Genomic DNA, 24,448 nt, shown 5'->3' with positions numbered 1-24,448 from the left:
GAACTATCTCTAAAACAATTGCTGAAGTGACAATAACCGAGCGAGTTGTTTATTATTTTTCCTGTTTTGTTTTTTTCCCATTGGTTGTTTGTTCTGTTGGTTGCGGTCTTTCATCGTTTCTATTATGTTTCTTGGATTTACTGAATATTCGCGCAGGAAAACGACTCTCACAGTTGGATATGGACTTTGACTTTGGACTCGATCCTCCAGTGAAATCCCCAGCCCCGGAGCGGTCAGTGCGCATGCGCCCTCTCGGTGCCGCAGTGCATCCTGGGTCAGGCCATTCAATCCCATCCGCGGTGAGCGGCGGGTCCGTGTCCGGGTGGAGACGGTCGAGTGTCGAGACTGTCCCGGAGACGCGTCCCGCCGAGTCGCTGCAGCTCGGCCCCGTTCGAGCCCAGCTCCAGCCCCGAGGTCAGCTTCATCACCGATCCGAGTCACCGTCAAGCTTCTGGAGGCCGCGACCGCAGTGTGTTCGGGATGGAGGTAACAGATTCACAAACCCCGCCGTCACAAACTCCTGACTCCACAGACATCAACCCCTATCAGTGTCCACACTGCGGGAAACGCTTCAAACGGTCGTGTAACCTTATTGAACACCAGCGGGTTCACACCGGGGAGAAGCTGTTCAACTGCCCGGACTGCGGGAAGCGGTTTTCACGGTTATCCACCATGTTTACACACCAGAGAGTTCACAGCGGGGAGAGGCCTTTCATCTGCTCTGAGTGTGGGAAGGAATTCACTCAGTCATCTCACCTAATGAACCACCAGCGAAAGCACACCGGGGTGATGCCGTTCACCTGCCCCGACAGTGGGAAGGGATTCACCCGTTCACCTGAAGTGTTAACGCATCAGCGTGTTCACAGCGAGGAGAAACGGTACGTCTGCTCTGAGTGTGAGAAGACTTTCACTCAGATTAGTAACCTGAAGTCCCACCAGCGAGTTCACACTGGGGAGAGGCCGTTCACCTGCTCGGAGTGTGGGAAGAGATTTATTCAGTCCTGTCACCTGACAACGCACCAGCGAACTCACACCGCGGAGAAACCGTTCAAATGCTCCGAGTGTGGGAAGGCCTTCAACCAAACATCTTCCCTGTTGACACACCAGCGAATTCACACGGGGGAAAGGCCATTCACTTGCTCGGAGTGTGGGAAGAGATTTAGTCAGTCCTGTCACCTGATGACGCACCAGCGAACTCATACTGCGGAGAAACCGTTCAAATGCTCCGAGTGTGGGAAGGCATTCAACCAAACATCTTCCCTGTTGACGCACCAGCGAATTCACACGGGGGAGAAACCGTTCAAATGCACTGTGTGTGGGAAGGGATTTAGTCGACGAATTTACCTGGTAACGCACCAGCGAATTCACACGGGGGAGAAACCGTTCATCTGCTCCGAGTGCGGGAGGGGATTCAATCAACAGATCAGCCTGAAGAAACACCAACAAGTTCACACGGGGGAGAAGCAGTTCACCTGTTCCGAGTGTGGGAAGGGGTTCACTCGGTCATCAGACCTGGTGAAACACCAGCGAGCTCACACTCCGGACAAGGATTGAAAATGCCGTGTGTGGGGTATATATCCACATGCAGAGAGACCCTCTCGGGGTGATGGAATCTGCAGTTAATGCAAAGTTGACGTGGGCTGTATGGTTGTTACTTTTCCTGTAGTTTAATTTTTATGCTTGTTTTTATTTTTATGTAATTACCTCTGTACGTGTAATTGTTCTGGGGATCACGGTTACATTCGTGAATGAAATTGCAAAAAAAAAGCAGCAGGTGAATTGGTAAAAGAAATTTTAAAAATTCAAAAAAATGAAATGAAGTACAGAGAGCATCTGGAGAGAACTTGACAGATGGAAATTATGGAAATAGAGTTGAACACTATCATAGGCAAACATACAGGGTACTTGAGAGATGCAACCTCAATGTTCCAACAAAGAAAAGTTGCTCTGGTTGGAGAGTGGTGGGAGATTAAACAGTGACAGACTAATAACTCCAACTATCTGACTGCAGATAAACAATGGAGTGGACAGCATGATCAATGGATTCTGCTGCCCCCCACCCCCGGTCCATTTTTGCATCTACAAGTGGACTACGTTACCAAGGTATCAACATAGTGAACAAATTTTCAAAGTATTCCCACGAGGAAAGCCACAGCCAGACACAGCAACAACTAACCGAGGACTGTGTTTAGAGATGGAGATTGCCTCCTCACACTGACTCTGACCAAGGAACACATTTCACTGGGAATGTTTATTGGGAATTATTGACAACTGATGAACATTGAACGGTCTTTCCATTGTCCACAGCACCCAGAGTCATCAGGACAATCGAATGAATGATGGAATCACCAACAACGGCTGAGTGAGTATCATGAGGAAGGTTGAACCAATAGCCTACGGCTCTTCCTGTCGTTCTGTGTGACATCAGAGCAACCCCAAACGAGATAAAGTCCATTGGAGGTGGTAACAGGGTGACCCACGTCACTGCCGGGAGCTCTCCACCTCAGAGAGGCTGATAAACATGTTATGGCAGAGAGTTTAACTATTTTGTGAAGTTAACCCAAGATGTGCCGTCCGCTTCCCAAAAGGTTTCTGCTGCTCGGAGTGATCAAGCACCCAGGTTCCTGCTGAGATTCCCGTACGGAACCACTGGGAGCTCAATGAGAGGGTCCTTAACGAACGTTGTTAATTACTAATTTGGATGTGAAAGTAAGTGAATTCACGCGAGTCACTGCGAGTAAGCTGGAGTGGCTCCTGACAAAGACAACAAGTGCTGTGGTGAATGTGCTGCCGCCTCTGCTGGGCAACAGTGGGGAAATCAGTGACCGGCCAGAAGACTTGGTACAGAGTCGATAACTACAGCTTATTATGGTGTTTATTCGAATATTATTTGTTGTTCTTACATCTTTACCAAGTTTCCCTGCTCACAATGTGCCAATTCTCATGACGCAATGTGTACTTACGGGAATTTGCAATAATATGCTGAGACTTAATGTCTCTAGTTGTTGGGTTTGCCAATACCTTCCACAGATTTCAAAATGCAAATACAAATACTTTATTGTCACCAAACAATTGATGCTAGAGCGTACAATCAACACAGTGATATTTGTTTCTGTGCTTCGCACTCCCTGAAGTACAAATCGAAGTAAATATAATAAAAATTTAAATAATAATTAGAAAATAGAAAAGGGAAAGTAAGGTAGTGCAAGTCAGGTCCGGATATTTGGAAGGTACGGCCCAGATCTGGGTCAGGATCTGTTCAGCAGACTTATCACAGTTGGAAAGAAGCTGTTCCCAAATCTGGCCGTACGATTATTCATGCTCCTGAACCTTCTCCCGGAGGGATAAATATTCACTGATGCTAGGCATTCCAGCAGTCCAGACAGTATGCAACCCTTATTAAAATGTCCTGTTGTAACGGGATGGTGGTAACCCCACGGCCAACCCTCCTCCGTTCACAGCCGCCCTCGTGTCCATCCACAGTGGAGTTGGGATATCTCCACACCTGTATCCAATGTTCATGATAAAGCTATGAAACCTTTCCATGTGTTTACTACAAAGTTACCTTTGGCTTGAGTTTTAACAGTACCATCCCAGTAGGGCCGAGTTTTATGAAACCAGCTGCTATCCCTCTCCGATGTTATTGGCTCACATCTTGTTATCTGGGTTCTGTTTTTTCTTCTATGAAACAGACTTTATCGTTACATCCCGAGTCTAGAATAAACGACATGTTTCAGAAGCAGCTCGTTTTCCGTGAATTTTAATCCCATGCTACGGTGTTAAAGGCTTTTCCAGTCATTTCCTTTGTTCTTGTAACGCTGAATGAAATGATGGTAAGCAACAAGTTTGATACCTCATTTCTGACTTCCAAAGGACCCGGATCAGGAAAGCATCAGGATTCGACAAGAGGGAATAATTACCCGGAATTAACTCTGGTGATTCAGGAAAATCATGTTCCTTTATGATGGGATTGAGTTTAATATTCTCAGAATCAAAACCAGGTTAATTATCACCAGCATGTGATGTGAAATTTGTTATTTTAGCAGCAGCAGTTCAATGCAATACATAGTCTAGCAGAGAGAAAAAATAATTAAATCAATTACTGTATACATCTATTGAACAGATTTTTTAATGTGTAAAAACAGAAATACTGTATATTAAAAAAAGTGAGGTCGTGTCCAAAGCTTCAGTGTCCATTGAGGAACTGGATGGCAGAGGGGAGGAAGTTGTTCCTGAATCACTGAGTGTGTGCCTTCAGGATTCTGTACCTCCTACCTGATGGTAACAGTGAGAAAAGGGCATGCCCTGGGTGCTGGAGGTCCTTAATACTGTACGCTGCCTTTCTAAGGCTCTCTCCACTTCAGACCCCTCTATGAGGATCAGTATGTGTTCCTTCATCTTACCCTTCCTGAAGTCCGCAATCAACTCTTTCGTCTTACTGACACTGAGTGCCAGGTTGTCGCTGCGGCATCATTCCACCATCTCACTCCTGTACGCCCTCTCATCACCACTTGAAATCTATACTAACCAAAGGACTTCTGTTTAATGTCCTTTTGTCTCTGAAGTGTTTAATGTCTCCCCAGTACAGAACAGGTATACTGCAGATGCCGGCCATTTTCCACAATGGGGAAACCTAGCAAATTCCATCCTGCCAGTGTTTCCTTTTCTCAGCTGTCCGCTCTTGTAAAAATGTTTCCCTTGTGAATGCTGCTTATCTGATTCTATGAGCCTGCGATGCTGCTGCAAGTTTTTCATTGCACCCATACATGCACTGACAATAATCTCGACTTTGTCTTGAAGGACATGACAGCAGCTTCTCGCATTAACACGCATGAGCAAAGCCTGGCACTGAAAAGGTGTTACCCTTATCCCTATGAGGGGACGACTGGTTTTGCGAGGCAATCCCACAAGAGGAACAGGAGTTCACTACTCTGCTCCACCGTCCCATATGATCACAGCTGATCTGCTTCAGATCTTATATCCTCCCCCATGTCTGACCCCCATCACCCTCCTCCCCTGTATCTTCTAAACAATTCTAACCACTTAACAATTACAGCATGGAAACAGGCCACCTCAGCCCTTCTAGTCCGTGCCGAACGCTTACTCTCACCTAGTCCCACCGACCCGCACTCAGCCCATAACCCTCCATTCCTTTCCTGTCCATATACCTATCCAATTTTACTTTAAATGACAATACCGAATCTGCCTCTACCACTTCTACTGGAAGCTCGTTCCACACAGCTACCACTCTCCGATTAAAGAAATTCCCCCTTGTGTTACCCCAAAACTTTTGCTCCCTAACTCTCAACTTATGTCCTCTTGTCCGAATCTCCCCTACTCTCACTGGAAAAAGCCTATCCATGTCAACTTTATCTATACCACTCATTTTTTAAATACCTCCATCAATCCCCCCCCCCCAACCTTCTCCGCTCCAAAGAATAAAGACCTAACTTGTTCAACCTTTCCCTGTAACTTAGGTGCTGAAACCCAGGTAACATTCTAGTAAATCTTCTCTGTGCTCTCTCTACTTTGTTGCATCTTTCCTATAATTCGGTGACCGGAACTGCACACAATACTCCAAATTTGGCCTTACCAATGCCTTGTACAATTTTAACATTACATCCCAACTCCTATACTCAATACTCTGATTTATAAAGGCCAGCATACCAAAAGCTTTCTTCACCGCCCTATCCACATTAGATTCCACTTTCAGGGAACTATGCCCCATTATTCCTAGATCACTCTGTTCTACTGCATTCCTCAATGCCCTACCATTTATCATGTATCATGTAATGTACCCATGTAATTTTCTTCCTCCACCTTATATCCAGAGAGTTAACCACCATCAGTGAAAAGAGGATTCTGTGCACGTTCGATAGGATTGCCGCCACCCAGGACATAAACTCTTTTGATTTGCACCATCAGGGAGCAGGTACATGAGCTTGAAGACCCACCCTCAATGTTTTAGGAACAGTTCCTTGCCCTTCACAGTGGGGAAAGGTTATTTGCCTGTCCTGACTGTAGAAGTGGTTCACCCGGTTATCCAACACGCTTTCACGCTAGTGAGTTCCCAGCAGAGGGAGGCCTTTCATCTGCTCTGAATGTCGGAAGGGATTCACTCAGTCGTCTCCCCTGATGAGACACCAGCGAAAGCAGAATGGGGAGAAGCCGTTCATATGCTCTGAGTGTGAGAAGGGTTTTGCTTAATTAGCTTACCTGAATAGACACCAGCGAGTTCACACAGGGGAGAAACCGTACAGTTGCTCTGAGTGTGGGAAGAGTTTTACTGTTTTATATATAACCTGCAGGCTCACCAGCGAGTTGACACAGGGGAGAAATCGTACACTTGCTCTGAGTGTGGGATGAGTTTTAATGTTATAAACAACCTGCAGCGTCAGCAGTGAGTTCACACCGGGGAGAGGCCGTTCACCTGCCCTGTGTGGGAAGAGCTTTGCTCAGTCCGACCACCCGATGAAGCATCAGCGAATTCGCCGTTCAGATTCTCAGCGTGTGGGGAGGGATTCAGTCAACAATCTAACCTGGGAGCGCCTGCTCAGAAAGTGGCAGGGGATTCAATCAGCAAGTCAGCCTAAAGAAACACAGACAATTTCACACCCGGGAGTTGCTGTTCACCTGTTCTGAGTGTGGGAAGACTCATTCACTTGGTCATCCAGCCCGGTGAAACACCGGCGTGATCACGTGAGAGGCAAGAGTTGGATATGCCATGTGTGAAATATATTTCCACACACAGACAGACCCTCTCAGTGTGGTGCATTCTGCAGTTACTGCAGTATTAGGTATTCCCAAACAGAATAAATTGCAGATGCTGTAACTCCAAAGTAAAACACACAAAATGCTGGAGGAATTCAGCGGTCTAGGCATTCCGTTTTGAGTACTGTTGAGGGGGAGGGGTGTGGAAGCGACCTCCCTGAGGGAAGCATCAGCGGCCGCGCTTCTGCCCCTGTAGCTCAGAGGGGGAGGGACCGGACGAGGATGGCAGCGGCAACAGGGGACTCTACAGGTAGGGGGGCAGATAGGCAACTATGTGGGCACGAGAAAGAAACATGGTTGGTACTTTGCCTCCCAGATGCCAGGGGTCATGGTGATTCTGAACACATCCACAATCTGGAGGGCGAGCAGCCAGAGGTCGTGGTACATATTGGTACCTATGATGTAAGCAGAAAAAGAGAGGAGGTCTTGAAAACAGAATACAGGGAAGCTGAGAAGCAGGACCTCAAGGGTAGCAATTTCGGGATTGCTGCCTGTGCCACGCAACGCCGAGGATAGGAGTAGAATGAGGTGGAGGATAAATGAATGGCTGGAGCAGGGGGCAGGGATTCAGACTTCTGGATAATTGGGACCTCTTCTGGGGCAGGTGTGACCTGTACAAAAAGAACGGGTTGCACTTGAATCCGAGGGGGACCAATATCCTGGCGAGGAAGTTTGCTAAGGCTATTGGGGAGGGTTTAAACTAGATTTGCAGGGGTGGTGTGAACCAAGGTGAAGAGGCAGAGGATGGGGTGGTTGTCTCATGAGTAGAGAAAGGTTGGAGGGAGTTTGTGAGGAAGGGTAGGCAGATAATAGAGCAGAGATGATGCACTCAGCCAGTTGGTTTGAGATGTGTCTATTTTAATGGAAGGAGTGTCATAAACAAGGCAGATGAACTGAGGGCATGGATTAATACAGGGAATCAGAATCAGAATCAGACTTCAATCGCCAAGTCCCTGTGCACATACAAGGAATTTACTTCCGGCAGATGTTGTCTCTCTGCTCATGACAATAATAATGATAAATATAAATGAAAATATAGATTATACATACAGGTAGTGCAATCCAAGTAATAGTTAGCCGACAGTTAACCGGCAGTTAACTGTTCAGCAAAGTGACCGCAGTAGGGAAAAAACTTCTCCAGTGCCTATTAGTCTTAGTCTGGAGGGATCTGAAGCGCCTACCAGACGGAAGCAGTTCAAACAGTCCGTGCGCAGGATGGGAGGAGTCCTTTATGATGTTCCCCGCCCTCTTCTTCAACCTGGAAGAGTACAGGTCCACAATAGAGGGCAGGGAGGCTCCAATGATGCGCTCGGCAGTCTTCACTGTGCGCTGTAGTCTGGTTCTGTCCTGCTTGGTGGCGGCTCCAAACCACACAGTGATGGAGGTGCACAGGACAGACTCAATGACTGCAGTGTAGAACTGCAGCAGCAATTCCTGAGGCAGACCATATTTCCTCAAGAGCCGCAGGAAGTACATCCGCTGCTGGGCCTTCTTCAGGATGGAGCTGATGTTCTGCTCCCACTTCAGATCCTGAGAGATGGTGGTTCCCAGGAACCTGGAGTTCTGACATTACGACATTGTGGCCATTACAGAGTCTTGGATGTCTCAAGGGCAGGAATAGCTGCTGAGTGTGCCAGGCTTTAGATGTTTCAAAAAGGACAGGGAAGGAGGCAAAAGAGGTGGGGGCGTGGCACTGCTAATTAGAGATAGTGTCACGGCTGCGGAAAAGGAGGAAATCAAGTGGGGGAGGGGCTGGTCTGCTGAGTCATTGCGGGTAGAAATTAGAAATAGGAAAGGTATTTTTATAGACCCCCTCCCAATAGTAACAGGGATATCAAGGAGCAGATAGGGAGGCAAATTCTGGAACGGTGCAATAATAATAGGGTTGTTATGATGGGAGATATTAACTTTCCTAATATTGACTGGCATCCCCTTAACGCAAGGGGATTAGATGGGGTGGAGTTTGTTAGGTGTGTTCAGGAAGGTTTCCTGACACAATATGTAGATAGGCCTACATATGCAGATATGTAGACAATATGTAGATATGTAGAGGAGAGGTTGCACTTGATCTGGTATTGGGAAATGAACCTGGTCAGGTGTCAGGTCTCTCGGAGGGAGTGCATTTTAGAGGTAGTGACCACAACTCTATCTCCGTCACCATCGCGCTGGAGAGGGATAGGAGCAGAGAATTTGGAAAAACATTTAATTGGGGTAGGGGGAAATATGATGCTATTAGGTAGGAACTTGGGAGCTGATGTTCTCAGGGAAATGCACGGCAGAAATGTGGCAGATGTTCAAGGACCATTTGCATGGAGTTCTGCACAGTTATGTTCCATCGAGGCAGGGAAAAGATGGTAGAGTAAAAGAACCACGGTGTAAAAGGATGTAGAGAATCTAGTTCAGAAGACAAGAAAAGTTTACGAAAGGTTCAAGAAACTAGGTACTGATAGAGTTCTAGAAAACTACAAGGTTGCCAGGAAGGAACTGAAGAATGAAACTATGAGAGCTAGAAGGGGCCGTGAGAAGGCCAGGAAAACCCAAGGCATTCTACAAGTACGTGAAGAGCAAGAGGATGAGCCGAGTGAGAATAGGACCAATCAGGTGCGACAGTGGAAACGTGTGCATCGAGTTGGAGGAAGTTGTGGAGCTAGTAAATGAATACTTCGTTTCAGTATTCAACAGAGAAAAGGACCTTGGCGATTGAGGGGATGACTTACAATGGACTGAGACACTTGAGCATACAGACATTAAGAAAGAGGATGTGCTGGAGCTTTTGAAACGCATCAAGTTGGATAAATCACCAGGACTGGATGAGATGTACCACAGGTTACGTGGGAAGCGAGGGAGGAGATTGCCGAGCCTCTGACGATGATCTTTGCGTCATCAATAAGGACAGGAGAAGTACTGGATTGGAGGGTTACAAATGTTGTTCCCTTGTTCAAAAAGGAAGTAGAGTTAATCCATGAAAGTATAGACTAGGGAGTCTTACTTCAGTGGTGGGCAAGTTGTTGGAGAAGATCCTGAGGGGCAGGGTTTATGATCATTTGGAGAGGCATAATCTCATTAGGGGTAGTCAGCATGTCTTTGTCAAGGGCAGGCCGTGCCTTACGAGCCTGATTGAATTATTTGATGATGTAACAAAACACATTGAGAAGTGGATGTACTGGATGTGAAGGCACTTGATAAGGTACCCCATGCAAAGCTCATTCAGAAAGTAAACAGGCATGAGATGCAAGGAGACCTTACTTTGTGCATCCAGAATTGGCGTATTCACAGAACGAAAAGGGTGGTTGTGGATGATTTATTTGATCAATCCTTCCCCTCTTGCCTACCTGTGTGAACTCGTGAACACATCGAGCAATCCACAGCGCCAATTTGCCCGGGGCCACAATGCGTCCATCGAGGTAAAAGCTGCTTACTGTCCGATGGAGCAGTGGTCTGATAGGTCCTCCCTAGTGGGAGATGTCACCGGGGCCAAGGCGTGGGGCGCTTGCTTCTGCCGCAGCAAGGGTGGGCCTGATTGCAGCCTCTGTTGTAATATACTCTGCTGCTTGATTATCCGCAAAGACCTCATCCAAATCCGTGTATGGTTTCCCCATATCGTTACGTTAAAGCGAGTCGTCAACAAATGAAATGAAACCGCCGTTGCAGTAAGAGTGCCAGCAAGGTCCTCACGGGGTTTAGTTACTTCTTGTCTACCACTTGCACAGTAGCGTGGAAAGTGTTGCGTGGCACAGCGAGCCAGCGTCTCTACTGAATGTGGGACAGGGACGTGAGTAAGAGGCAGAGACGGAGACTGCGCAGTAAGAGGCTGTCGCCGATGGAGGACAGTCCATTAGTCTTCCGGCCAACTCTAAACTAGATATCTACAACAGATATCTCCAGAAAATGTTTAATTTCCCTGTGAGCCGTTGGTTGCAGGGCTTTTATTCTGACCCTGCATCCTGGGATAGGGAGTGCCAAATGTGTTGGAGTTACGGTGAAAGAAACTGATTTACTCAAGACCACAGTGTATAGGGTGACAGCGAGACAGAAACCCGAGGTCCGCCTCCTAGGGGCGAAAAGAAACTTACTTTTCGGTGACTGCTACTACCAGGGAATCTTCCTCGGGCAGCCCAGTCCCACAACACCACAGCGCTTAGACAAACACTCTCAGTGCAACCTCTGTTGTGTGCCTTTCACTAGGTCTTACAACAAAGAGCAGAAAAAAAAACAGAGTAAATCTGTTCAAAAACATGCTCATTACTTGCAAGCAGAAGACTGCCTCCACGCCTCCATGGATGTTATCCATGTTTTACAATACACTGTTTTACAGTGTACAAAATTTGATTTTTTTATACTATTTTCAACCTATTATTTGGCTATTATCTGTTCTGGGAGTCAACTCCTCCACTTAGCAGCTGCAGTAATTTTATTCAAGGCAACACAATTTACTGACCTTCCCTTAGATGCACAAATGAACAATCGTCACACACATGCTTAGCATATGGCAAAGCACTCTGGGATTATATGGGTTCTATTTTGTCACATTACAAGACTAAATACATAAAAATCCGAAAGTCTGGAAAACACTTGAACTTAATTTCGGTTTTATTGTCATTTAGAAACCACAACTGCAATGCAGTTAAAAAAAATGAGACAACGTTCCTTCAGAATGATATCACAAAAGCATATGACAAAACAGACTACACCAGAAAATCCACATAAAGTTTGGCAATCCCCAATCCAGAGTCCGGAGAGGCTGCTGCGTATTAATATCGCGCCACCATCTTAGCACGTTCCCCGGAAAGGAGCTCCAACTCCACCAGACAAAACAAGACTACCCAGACACATCAAGTCAGGAGACCAACTCTACCACCCAACAAACCAAAAACTAAAGCTACAAGACCTACACAAACCACATAGTTACATATAGTTATAGTTAACAAATAGTTTCAACAGTGCAAACAATTACATAATTGATAAAAAAAACCGACCATGGTCACAGTAAAAATAGTCCAAAGATGTTAAAAGACTATAAGTTCGAAAGAAACCACTACACGGTTTCCACAAGTCCTCAGGGTCCCGATAGATTTCCACAGACGCTAGAGAGGGATTACCACAGGGGTGGAGTGGATATAATCATTCCATACACATGACCATGAATGGATATTTCTACAGCAATTTGTATTGCCAATGCAGACAAATCACAAGCTTACTGTCATATATTAGTAAGAGGAAGTGACGAAGGATCATAACATTGATCTCAATGAGGCATTAAACACAAGTTAGCAACAAAAGTTTGACATAATGACGAGTAGTATATGAGACACGTTACAGTGACAACTCTCCTTGACACAACGTCATCGAAATAACTGGGCTTGAAGGTTACAACAACTTATTACATTAATGCACGTGAGAACAAAAACTGGCACTGAAAGGGCGTTACCCTAATTGCTTTCGTTTCTATTGTGTTTTTTTAACCGAGAATGCCCGCAGGAAAACGACTCTCACCGTTGTATATGGACTTTGATAATACATTTACTTTGGACTCGATCCTCCAGTGAAATCCCCAGCCGCAGGACCGTCAGTGCGCATGCACCCTCTCGGTGCCGCAGTGCATCCTGGATCAGGCCATTCAATCCCATCCGCGGTGAGCGGCGGGTCCGTGTCCGGGTGGAGACGGTCGAGTGTCGAGACTGTCCCGGAGACGCGTCCCGCCGAGTCGCTGCAGCTCGGCCCCGTTCGAGCCCAGCTCCAGCCTCGAGGTCAGCTTCATCACCGATCCGAGTCACCGTCAAGCTTCTGGAGGCCGCGACCGCAGTGTGTTCGGGATGGAGGTAACAAATTCACAAACCCCGCCGTCACAAACTCCTGACTCCACAGACATCAACCCCTATCAGTGTCCACACTGCGGGAAACGCTTCAAACGGTCGTGTAACCTTATTGAACACCAGCGGGTTCACACCGGGGAGAAGCCGTTCAACTGCCCGGACTGCGGGAAGGGATTCACGCAGTTATCCAACATGCTCACACACCAGCGAGTTCACAGCGGGGAGAAGCCTTTCACCTGCTCCGATTGCGGGAAGAGCTTCGCCTTCCACTCCAACTTCGTGGTGCACCTACGCTTCCACACTGGGGAGAAACCGTTCACCTGCTCTGAGTGCGGGAAGGGGTTCACACAGTCATCGGAGCTGATGAAGCACCAGCGAGTTCACACCGGGGAGAAGCCGTTCTCCTGCCCGGAGTGTGGGAAGGGGTTCACACAATTATCCAACATGATTACACACCAGCGGGTTCACACCGGGGAGAAGCCGTTCACCTGCCCGGACTGTGGGAAGGGGTTCACACAGTTATCCAACATGTATTCACACCAGCGACTTCACAGCGGAGAGAAGCCGTTCATCTGCCCGGACTGCGGAAAGGGGTTCACACGGTTATCCAACATGCTCACACACCAGCGAGTTCACAGCGGGGAGAGGCCTTTCATCTGCCCTGAGTGTGGGAAGGGATTCACTCAGTCATCTCACCTGATGACCCACCAGCGAAAGCACACCGGGGAGAAACCATTCAGCTGCTCCGAGTGTGGTAAGGGATTCAGCGATTCCTGTTACCTGTTGAGCCATCAGCTGATCCACACCGGGGTGAAGCCGTTCACCTGCTCCGACTGTGGGAAGGGCTTCACCCTCTCGTGTGACCTGCTGAAACACCAGCGGATCCACACCGAGGAGAGGCCGTTCACCTGCTCCGAGTGTGGGAAGGGATTCACTCGTTCATCTGAAGTTTTAAAGCACCAGCGGATCCACACCGGGGAGAAACCGTTCATCTGCGCCGAGTGTGGGAAGGGATTCACTGAGCAATCTTACCTACTGATACACCAGCGTGTCCACAGCGAGGAGAAACTGTTTACCTGCTCGGAGTGTGGGAAGGGATTCACTCAAATATTTTACCTGAAGAGACACCAGCGAGTTCACACGGGGGAGAGACCGTACGTCTGCTCGGAGTGTGGGAAGAGTTTCGCTCAGATAAACAACCTGAAGTCCCACCAGCGAGTTCACACGGGGGAAAGGCCGTTCACCTGCTCTGAGTGTGGGAAGAGATTTATTCAGTCCTGTCACCTGACAACGCACCAGCGAACTCACACCGCAGAGAAACCGTTCAAATGCTCCGAGTGTGGGAAGGCCTTCAACCAAACATCTTCCCTGGTCGCACACCAGCGAATTCACACGGGGGAGAAACCTTTCAAATGCACTGTGTGTGGGAAGGGATTCAGTCAAAGATCGTACCTGGTAACGCACCAGCGAATTCACACCGGGGAGAAACCATTCATCTGCTCCGAGTGCGGGAGGGGATTCAATCAACAGATCAGCCTGAAGAAACACAAGCAAGTTCACACGGGGAAGAAGCTGTTCACCTGTTTGGAGTGTGGGAAGAGGTTCACTCGGTCATCAGACCTGGTGAAACACCAGCGAGTTCACACCCCGGACAGGGATTGAAAATACCGTGTGTGGGGTATATATCCACATGCAGAGAGACCCTCTCGGGGTGATGGGTTCCACAGTTACTGCAGGGTTGGCGTGGGCTGTATCGTTGTTACTTTTCCTGTAGTTTAACTTTCTTGTGCTTGTTTTTATTTTAATGTATTTACCTGTATACGGGTTCCAGTGGTTACAGTTGCATTCATGGATAAAATTGCAGAAAAGACAGCATGGAGATTGCTAAAAGAAGTTGAAAAAAGTCAACATAATTAAAAGAAGTACAGAAAGCATCTGGAGTGAAATTATGGCAACAAAGTTGAACACTGTATCACAGACAAACATTCAGGGTATTTGAGAGGTGCAAGCTCAGTGCTGTGAGAAAGAAATGTTGTCCTGGATGGAGCAGACGGGGAGTGGTGGAGCATTGAATCGTAGACCAGTAGCTCCAACTATGTTGCTTCCTTACGTGGCCCTGCAGACGTACTCCCCAGACAACATGATCAGCAGCTTCTCCTGCACCCCTACTCCATCCAGCTGAACTTCGTTACAAAGGTGTTGAGGTGCTCGATGTGCTGATGATAGTGGACAAAATTAACTGTTTTGTGAAGTTAACTCAAGATGTGCCGTCCGCTTCCCAACAGTTTTCTGCTGCTCGGAGTGATCAAACACCCGGATTCCTGCTGAGATTCCCGTACGGAACCACTGGGAGCTCCATGAGAGGGTCCTTAACGAACGTTGTTAATTACTAATTCAGATGTGAAAGTAAGTGAATTCACGGGAGTCACTGCGAGTAAGCTAGAGTGGTTCCTGACAAAGACAACAAGTGCTGTGGTGAATGTGCTGGAACAGTTAACAGGTGACACCTCGAAGGCCTGGGGAAAGAAACTGTTTCTTATCCTGACCGTTCTTGTTTTGATGCATTGTACAGTAATCTCCTGCCTGATGGTAGAAAGTCAAAAGAGGATGCTGTATGGGTGGGTAGGAACCTTAATGATAATAGACAACACTCCTGATAAATACCCCTGATGGATGGTAGGGAGACCCCTATGATCCTCCCAGCTGTTCTCACAATCCTTTGCAGGGGCTTCTGGTCTGATGCTAGACAGCTCCCATACCAGGTGGAGATGCAATTGGTCAGGACTCTCAATCTCTTATCGTGCTATTTATTTATTTAGAGATTCCGCACAGATTATGACATTCTGGCTCTTTGAGCCTCGATGCCAGCGACCCACTGCCCGAACCCTGACCCAATCCCAGGACAATTTACGACGACCAATTGACTGACTGTGGGAGGAAACCAGAGGACCCGGGGGAACCCCTCACATTCCATGGGAGACGTGTAAACTCCTCACCGGGGGAGACGGGGATTGAACTTGGAACTCCCACACCCGGAACTGAAACAGCATCGAGCTGACTGTGACAATACCCTGGTTTAATCCCCTCATTTTTGTAACCCTTAATAAAACGATCGTAAAAAATTGTTTTATGCTTTGTTCTTGACTTCCAAAGAAACTGGATTGCAAAATCCAGGATCCGACAGCAATTTCTTATTACCTGGGAAAGACCTTGGTGATAGGGGGAAATGATGGTTAATTACACCCTATATCTGGAGTGGGGTTCGATGTTCTGAAATCGATGCCATGTAAAAAAGGTCTATTTAAAATGCCTTTGTCTCTGAAGTATTTAATGTCTCCCCAATGCAGACCACGTTCGCTGCAAAGACCTGCCTTTCAGCCCGGAGGGAACCACATTGGGAAAACTCCCAGGAACAGCACAGCAGCCAGTGTTTCTTCTCCACACATAGCTCCCCCTGCTGGAATATTACTGCAACTCATTCTGCTCTCTCAGTTGATCTGACTTCTGTTTAAATGCCTATCTGCTGCTCATCTCATCTTTTCTTCCCCAGTTTATGATTGTTGTAACTTTCTGTTGGACAAACCACCTCACCAATTTCCCAACTGTATTGGTGATGAAGATCCACACTTTCCAGGCCCCACCATTTTCTCTCAGTTACTGTTGGGCAGGAGGTACAGAAGCCTGAAGACCCACACCATGCCGTTCGTGTACAGCTACTTCCCTTTAACCAGACAGTTCGTGAAACAACCAGCATGACCTTAATGACGACCCCAGTAGAGCAACATTCTCCCTATAAATGCTGCCTGGCCTGCTGCGTTCTGCCAGCATTTTGTGTGTGTTGTTGTTAACGTCGACAGTGCTTCTCCCTATAGATGCTGCCTGGCCTGCTGTGTTCCACCAGCATTTTGTGTGTGTTCCTTAGATTTCCAGCATCGGCAGATTTCCTCGTCTTTCCTCGTGGTCCTTCTGGGAAGCCTCCAACTTGATTTCTAGAATATTGATTTCTCCCTCCAGTAAAGTTTTCCCTCCTCCTATCTTGTTTTATCCTCCACTCTGTCCTCTTACCTCATCTCACCTGCCTGCGGTGCCCCTCCTCCTTCCCTTTCTTCCATGGCTGCCTGTCCTCTCCTATCAGATTTCCCCTCCTCCAGCCCTGTGTCTCTCTCACCAATCGACTTTCTGGCTCTTTGCTCCACCCCTCCCCTTCTCGCAGTTTCACCTGCCGCCTTGTGCTATTCCACCCCCCCCCCCCCGCCTTCCTGATCTGTCTTCTCATCTTTTTTTTCTGGTCCTGATGAAGGGTCTTGGCCTAAAACGTCGACTGTTCGTTCATGAGGAAAAACTCCTTCTCCCAGAGAGTTGTGGAGGTGTGGAATGCACTGCCTCGGAAGGCAGTGGAGGCCAATTCTCTGGATGCTTTCAAGAAGGAGCTAGATAGATATCTGATGGATAGGGGAATCAAGGGATATGGGGACAGGGCAGGGACGGGGTATTGATAGTGAATGATCAGCCATGATCTCAGAATGGCGGTGCAGACTCGAGGGGCCGAATGGTCTACTTCTGCACCTATTGTCTATTGTTTCCATTGACGCTGCCTGGCCCGCTGAGTTGCTCCACCGTTGCTCCGTGCAGAATCTCATTTGTTGCAGATTTATGTCTGGAGTCAGTCGGCAATCTAGTGAATTTCCAACCACGATCAACGTTGAAAGATGGGACAACTTGAGACAAAGGGCTAGGGACTGCACGCTACAGGATTAGTGGCTGTGATTGGCGTGAAGTCTCAGAGCAGAGGTTGGGGGTCTTGCTCATTGGAAGAGCATCAGACAGGGGTGAAGAGGGGCAATAATTCCAATGGGATCACTATGTGGACAGAGGACCGGGAGCGGACACCAGTGACTCTGGCATCTCAGAGTAATGGACAGCCCGGCAGTAAGTTATGGGACGTGAACACGAGGGTGGATGGAGATGGGATCGTGGGAGAAACACTGCTTTGCTGAGATGCCACAATCTCTGGGAGACAACTAACCCTCTTTTAGGGTGTTAGAAACAGAAAACCTACAGCACAATACAGGCCCTTCGGCCCACAAAGCTGTACCAGACATGTCCTTACCTTAGAACTAACAAAGCTTACCCATAGCCCTCTATTTTTCTAAGCTCCATGTACCTGTCCAGGAATCTCTTAAAAGACCTTGCGGAATCAAGGGATATGGGGACAAGGCAGGAACAAGGTATTGATAGTGATTGATCAGCCGTGATCTCAAAATGGTGGTGCAGGCTCGAAGGGCCGAATGGCCCACTTCTGCACCTATTGTCTATTGACCCTATCGTTTCCGCCTCCACCACTTGTGTTCCTGGCACTGTTTATATAACTAGATGCTCTGCCAATTTTCCAGTCTCAAAGACAGGAGGAATTCGGCAGCCACTGGGAATCCAATAACAGAGTCATGTTGATAATCAGAAGCACAGGTCCATGTCGGAACAAACTGAATGGGAACATCAGGTAAACAACATTCACGATGCACGCACAGATTATGCACAATCGGTGCATGGGCACAGTTGGAATCGCAATGCACAGTGATCATGGTGTCGTGCTGAGGCCGTGTCCATCGTTCTGCCCATTGTTTCCAGAACCGAATGTCTCACTGAAACCCATTGGATATGGGAAGTTCTGGATAGAGTGGACATGAAGAGGATGTTTCCGAGAGCAGTTGAGCCAAAGACCAGAGGACGGTCACAGAATAAAAGGACGTTACCTTTATAACCATATAACAATTACAGCACGGAAACAGGCCATCTCGGCCCTTCTAGTCCGTGCCGAACGCTTACTCTCACCTAGTCCCACCAACCTACACTTAGCACATAACCCTCCATTCCTTTCCTGTCCATATACCTGTCCAATTTTACTTTAAATGACAATATCGAACCTGCCTCTACCACTTCTACTGGAAGCTCGTTCCACACAGCTACCACTCTCTGAGTAAAGAAATTCCCCCTCATGTTACCCCTAAACTTTTGCCCCCTAACTCTCAACTCATGTCCTCTTGTTTGAATCTCCCCTACTCTCAATGGAAAAAGCCTATCCACGTCAACTCTATCCCCCTCATAATTTTAAATACCTCTATCAAGCCCCCCACCCCAACCTTCTACGCTCCAAAGATGTGGACGTAACAGAGATGTGGAGGAATTTGTTTAGCCAGCGGCTGGGCATTTGGGTATATATGAAGCAAAATTTGTCAGGTTCTTGATTAACAGGGGTGTCAAATGTTCCGGGGAGAAGGCAGGAGAATGGGGTTGAGAGGGTTAATAAATCCGCCATAAACGTGGAGAGCACTGGAAGGGGCGATTGATCGAATTCTGGTCAAATGGGTGATGGGGCAGAGCTGGTGTTCAGCCTGGGCAAGTGGGATTTCAGACTCCCAGTCCTGTCTGAACGGCGGCACGGTTGTCAGTGCGCATGCGCCCCGCACTGCATCCTGAGTCGGGCCGCCCGATTGGACCATTAGCGGCGAGTGGAGATTCTTCCGTGTCCGGGTGGAGACGGTGGCCTGTCGCGACCGTCCCGACGTGTCGCTGCAGCCCGGTTCCTGTCTGTCCCAGCTTGGGTCTAGGCCCAGCCAGAGCCTCGAGGTCGATTTCACCCGCGGCACGGTTCGAGTCGCCGCAGAAGTCCAGGGGGGCGCTGCGGGCTGGGGTGGGACTTCCAGCCGCCGTGAGTCCGGGAAGGAGGCAGCTGACTTCAGCCGTGAGCAAACTTCGCTCTCCACGACCATGAGCTCCCTTCAGTGCCCCAGCTGCGGGAAACAGTGCAAGCAATCCAGCGAGTTGATCGAGCACCAGCGGGTTCACACCGGGGAGAAGCCGTTCACCTGCCCCGACTGTGGGAAGTGCTTCGCCGCCCGCTCCAACCTCATGGTCCACCTGCTGATCCACACGGGGGAGAAACCGTTCATCTGCTCTGAGTGCGGGAAGGGGTTCGCTCAACCATCTTACCTGTCGACCCACCAACGAATTCACAGGGGAGAAAAACCGTTCGTCTGCTCCCAGTGTGGTAAAGGGTTCACCTATTCCTCCTGCCTGTTGAGACACCAGCTGATCCACACCGGGGTGAAGCCGTTCACCTGCTCCGACTGTGGGAAGGGCTTCACCCTCTCGTGTGACCTGCTGAAACACCAGCGGATCCACACCGAGGAGAGGCCGTTCACCTGCTCCGAGTGTGGGAAGGGCTTCACTCGTTCCTCCGAAGTCTTAAAGCACCAGCGGATCCACACCGGGGAGAAACCGTTCATCTGCGCCGAGTGTGGGAAGGGATTCACTGAGCAATCTTACCTACTGATACACCAGCGTGTCCACAGCGAGGAGAAACCGTTCACCTGCTCGGAGTGTGGGAAGGGATTCACTCAATCCTGTCACCTACTGAACCATCAGCGAGTTCACACGGGGGAGAAACCGTACGTCTGCTCGGAGTGCGGCAAGGCTTATACTCAGATCAACAACCTGCAGGCCCACCAGCGAGTTCACACCGGGGAGAGGCCGTTCGCCTGCTCTCAGTGCGGGAAGAGATTCATAAGGTCAAGTCACCTTTTGATGCACCAGCGGATTCACAGCGGGGAGAAGCCGTTTATTTGCCCAGAGTGTGGGAAGGGGTTCGCAGTACCCTATTACCTGTTGACGCACCAGCGAATTCACACCGGGGAGAAGCCATTCAAATGCTCGGCGTGCGGGAAGGGATTCAATCAAAGATCGTACCTGGTGGCGCACCAGCGAATTCACACCGGGGAGAAACCGTTCATCTGCTCCGAGTGCGGGAGGGGATTCAATCAGCGATGCAGCCTGAAGAAACACAAGCAAGTTCACACGGGGGAGAAGCTGTTCACCTGCTCCGAGTGTGGGAAGAGGTTCATTCGGCCATCCAACCTGGTGAAACACCAGCGAGTTCACAGTAGGGACAAGGATTGAAAATGCTGTGTGTGGGATATATATCCAGATGCAGAGACCCTCTCGGGGTGATGGAATCTGTATAATCGTCACTTTTCTCATAGTTTAACTTTCTTATGCTTCTCTGTATTTTTCATATATTTATCTCTACACATGTGATTGTTCTGGCTGCAGTTGCCTCCGTATTGTATTGTGGAGACTTCTAACATCCATTGGTTCAGCAGAGTCCAGCAGAGTCGGCACTGGGTCGGGGATGAGCAGCACGTTAACCACAACTTGGCTGCTGGTACCACAGTGCCGGAGCCACTGCCGGAGCCGGAAGTCTGGAAGATGGCAGAAGGAAGGTCAGCTGATCTCTCCACTGATTCTCAGTAAGCTTTTGGAATTGTTCGCGATTTGGAGGCAAAGGGGATTTCTTACCCCAGTACTGGATCTCGGGAGTGTTATCGAATTGCTGTGGAGGAGACTGCATCATGACTACGAGGGAAAACCGTGGCCGTGCATTAGTGGATGAACTGACAAAAAGGCAGCTTGGGATGGGTCAAAGAAGTTTTTTTTTAAAAAAACACCTCAAAAAGTTAAAAGAAGTGCAGGGAGCAGCTGGGGTGAACCCGAGAAATGAAATTCAGGAAACAAATTCAGTTCACAAGCAGGGTATTTCAGAGATGCAATGTACTGACAAAGAAAGGTTGTCTGGGATGGAGGATGCTGGGAGATCACTGAGCGATGAAGCATGGGGTCGTGGACCATTCCCACGAGGAAAGCCACAGCCAGACACAGCAACAACTAACCGAGGACTGTGTTTAGAGATGGAGATTGCCTCCTCACACTGACTCTGACCAAGGAACACATTTCACTGGGAATGTTTGCTGGGAATTTTGACAACTGATGAACATTGAACGGTCTTTCCATTGTCCACAGCACCCAGAGTCATCAGGACAGTCGAATGAATGATGGAATCACCAACAACGACTGAGTGAGTATCATGAGGAAGGTTGAACCAATGGCCTACGGCTCTTCCTGTCGTTCTGTGTGACATCAGAGCAACCCCAAACGAGATAAAGTCCATTGGAGGTGGTAACAGGGTGACCCACGTCACCGCCGGGAGCTCTCCACCTCAGAGAGGCTGATAAACATGTTATGGCAGAGAGTTTAATTAACTATTTCGTGAAGTTAACCCAAGATGTGCCGTCCGCTTCCCAACAGGTTTCTGCTGCTCGGAGTGATCAAACACCCGGATTCCTGCTGAGATTCCCGTACGGAACCACTGGGAGCTCAATGAGAGGGTCCTTAACGAACGTTGTTAATTACTAATTCGGATGTGAAAGGAGGTGAAAGTGAACAGACGCGAACATGAGGAAATCTGCAGATGCTGGAAATTCAAGCAAAACACACACAGAATCTGAATACAGGCGAGTCACTGCGAGTAAGCCGAAGTGGTTGCTGACAAAGACAAGTGCTGTGGTTAACGTGCTGCTAATCCCCGACCCAGTGCCTACTCTGCTGGACGACATGAACGGTGTCGATAACTACAGCTTATTAAAGTGTTTATTCTAATATTTTTCATTGTTCTTACATCTTTACCAAGTTTCCCTATAAACGCTACCTTTGGTCCCATTCCAGTAGGGCAGGGTTTTATGCGAACAGCTACAGTTTCTCCCTCTGATGTAGTTCGTTGAGATGTGTCCCCGTGCTGTGGTGATTCAGGACAAACACAGGATGCTGTGGTGTGGTGTTAAGTTTAAAAAAAGTGTGTGCAGTTTTAGAAAGATGGATGGGATTTCTTTAACTGGATTTAATTTAGGAAGCTGGCGTCACTCTATTATTGAATGTCCTAATACGCCTGAACATGATTTAGATGTTTTACTTGTAAAAGGACAAACTCACATTAGCGTACCTGTTTACAAGTATAATCTACCTAACACTGACATGATTGTATGAATACCCAATTATATTTACATCACTTTGGTGGATCTTTGTTTCCTTTTTACTCAGTAGGTTCCACAAGTTTTGCAGCCTCAGAATTTCCGGAAGTAATAATTTGGCACGGTGGTGTAGAGACTGGCACAACGCGTTCTGTACCAGTGACCTGGGTTCAATGCCCGTCACAGTCTGAAAGGAGGTTATATTGTTGTCCCTGTGACCTATGGGTTTCCTCCGGCACTCCAAAGGTGCGCTAGTTGTTAGGTAAATTGGTTATTGTAAATTGTCCCGTGATGAGACGTGGTTAAATGGGGGGGGGGGGAGGGTGGTGTTGCTGTGTGGCACATTTCAAAAGGCCGGAAGGGGCCTATTCTGCAATGTACAGGTGTCTCAATAAATTAATGTAAAATTGGGTCAGTTGGATCAGGGTTGGGCTGGTGGATTGGACTGTATATTGTTATTTTTCATCTGGTTTAAGTTTTGTTATGTCTGTTTGTGTTTCTGTATAATTGCCCATATACACGTAGTTCCCTGCTTTCTGGTGATTGCAGTTGCCTCTTTACCTTTTGTGGAAACTTCTTAGTTCCAGCGGTGGGTGTCGCATTATTTGAATAGGTGCTAGCTTATTGGTTAATTTAAGCAATGGAATTTAAATAAAATGTTCACTATCAGTAGTACCTTTTGCTCTCATCTTTCCCCCTCGTTTCCTTTGTTCTTGTAACGCTAATAAAATGATCGTAAGCAACAAGTTTTATGCCTCACTCTTGCCTTCTGAAGAAACCAGGTCACGAAAATATTAGCATCTGAAAGGCAGGTGTGAATTACCCCGGAATGAATTCTGGTGATGAGGGGAAACTGTTTCTTTTAATTAAACTCCACCGCAGTTATAGGGTTTGGTATTCGGAGATCTACACTAACTAAAGAAGTTCAGTTTAAAGGTTTTTTCGTCTCTGAAGTGTTTAATGTCTCCCCGGTACGGAACATGTACAGTGCAAAGACCAGCCATTCGGCCCGGTGGGGAAACGCGGGACCTCACTTCCTGCCCGTTTCTTCTGCACAGCGCCCCCTGCTGGAATATTATTGCACCTCCTTCTGCTATCTCTGTTGGCTTCTGTTGAAAAGCATCTCGGCCGCTCAACTGAACTTTATTTCCCAGTTCAATTTTCTTGCAACCTTCTGATTGACAAACAGCCTGATGAATTTCCTGTATGTATTTGTGGGCTACGCTATCTTCTCTCTGTCACTGCCAATGAGCAGGTAGAGAAGCCGGAGGGCCCACCAGTATGGTAACACTGTAATGGTTTTACACTAGAATTGTCTGCATTGTTGTTCCAGCTCTGTTGTTCCTTGTAAAGAAAAAATCCTTGTGAATGCTGCTTATGTGACTCTATGAGCCTGTGATGCTGCAGCAAGTTTTTCATTGCACCCGTGCATGCATGCACATATTGCACTGCACTGCTGACAGATTTCACCATCTGATAATAAAGCTGATTCTGACATTGGCAGGGCATTGGAGTAAATTGGTTCAACGTCTTATATCAATGTGCGATGAATGTGCCCACTGAGTAAACCGTAAGATATTGGAGCAGAATTAGGCCATTTGGCCCATCTGGAGTCTGCTCCACCATTTTATCATGGCTGACTCAATTTTCCTCTCATCCCCCATCTCCTGCCTTCTCCCATATCCCTTTATGCCCTGACTAATCAAGAATCTGTCAAACTCTGCCTTAAATATACCCAACACACACAAAATGCTGGTGGAACACAGCTGGCCAGGCAGCATCTATAGGGAGAAGCACTGTCGACGTTTGGGGCCGAGACCCTTCGTCAGGACTAACCGAAAGGAAAGATAGTAAGAGATTCGAAAGTAGGAGGGGGAGGGGGAGATCCGAAATGAAAGGAGAAGACCGGAGGGGGTGGGGTGAAGCTGAGAGCCGGAAAGGTGATTGGCAAAAGGGATGCAGAGCTGGAGAAGGGAGAGGATCATGGGACGGGAGGCCTGGGGA

The 24,448-nt window shown here is 48.0% G+C and overlaps 2 protein-coding genes and 1 pseudogene across 3 annotated transcripts; all 3 read left to right on the top strand.

Annotated features, from left to right (window-relative positions):
- The first annotated feature begins 215 nt into the window (after positions 1-215).
- On the top strand, positions 216-3,739 carry LOC132381618 (gastrula zinc finger protein XlCGF8.2DB-like). The gene has a single exon (XM_059951143.1). The coding sequence runs from the start codon at positions 481-483 to the stop codon at positions 1,552-1,554; it is 1,074 nt and encodes a 357-aa protein (XP_059807126.1). The 5' UTR covers positions 216-480; the 3' UTR covers positions 1,555-3,739.
- Positions 3,740-4,803: 1,064 nt separating this feature from the next.
- LOC132381582 (zinc finger protein 583-like) lies at positions 4,804-6,929 on the top strand (annotated as a pseudogene).
- A 5,412-nt stretch (positions 6,930-12,341) lies between these two features.
- On the top strand, positions 12,342-22,076 carry LOC132381660 (zinc finger protein 850-like). 2 transcript variants are annotated; one of them, XM_059951263.1, is made up of 2 exons: positions 12,342-14,089; positions 19,376-22,076. In XM_059951263.1, exons 1-2 carry the CDS (start codon positions 12,585-12,587, stop codon positions 20,538-20,540), a joined length of 2,670 nt encoding a protein of 889 aa, XP_059807246.1. In that variant the 5' UTR covers positions 12,342-12,584; the 3' UTR covers positions 20,541-22,076. The 2 variants fall into 2 exon arrangements, with proteins under 2 accessions (XP_059807246.1, XP_059807247.1); XM_059951264.1 differs by having other exon boundaries at positions 12,342-14,114; positions 19,485-22,076.
- Positions 22,077-24,448: the final 2,372 nt, after the last annotated feature.

Source organism: Hypanus sabinus, chromosome 26, assembly GCF_030144855.1.
Source record: "Hypanus sabinus isolate sHypSab1 chromosome 26, sHypSab1.hap1, whole genome shotgun sequence".
In the NCBI taxonomy this organism is placed as follows: domain Eukaryota; kingdom Metazoa; phylum Chordata; class Chondrichthyes; order Myliobatiformes; family Dasyatidae; genus Hypanus; species Hypanus sabinus.
Note: the sequence above shows the minus strand (reverse complement) of the source record. Positions and strands in the feature narration are given on the sequence as shown.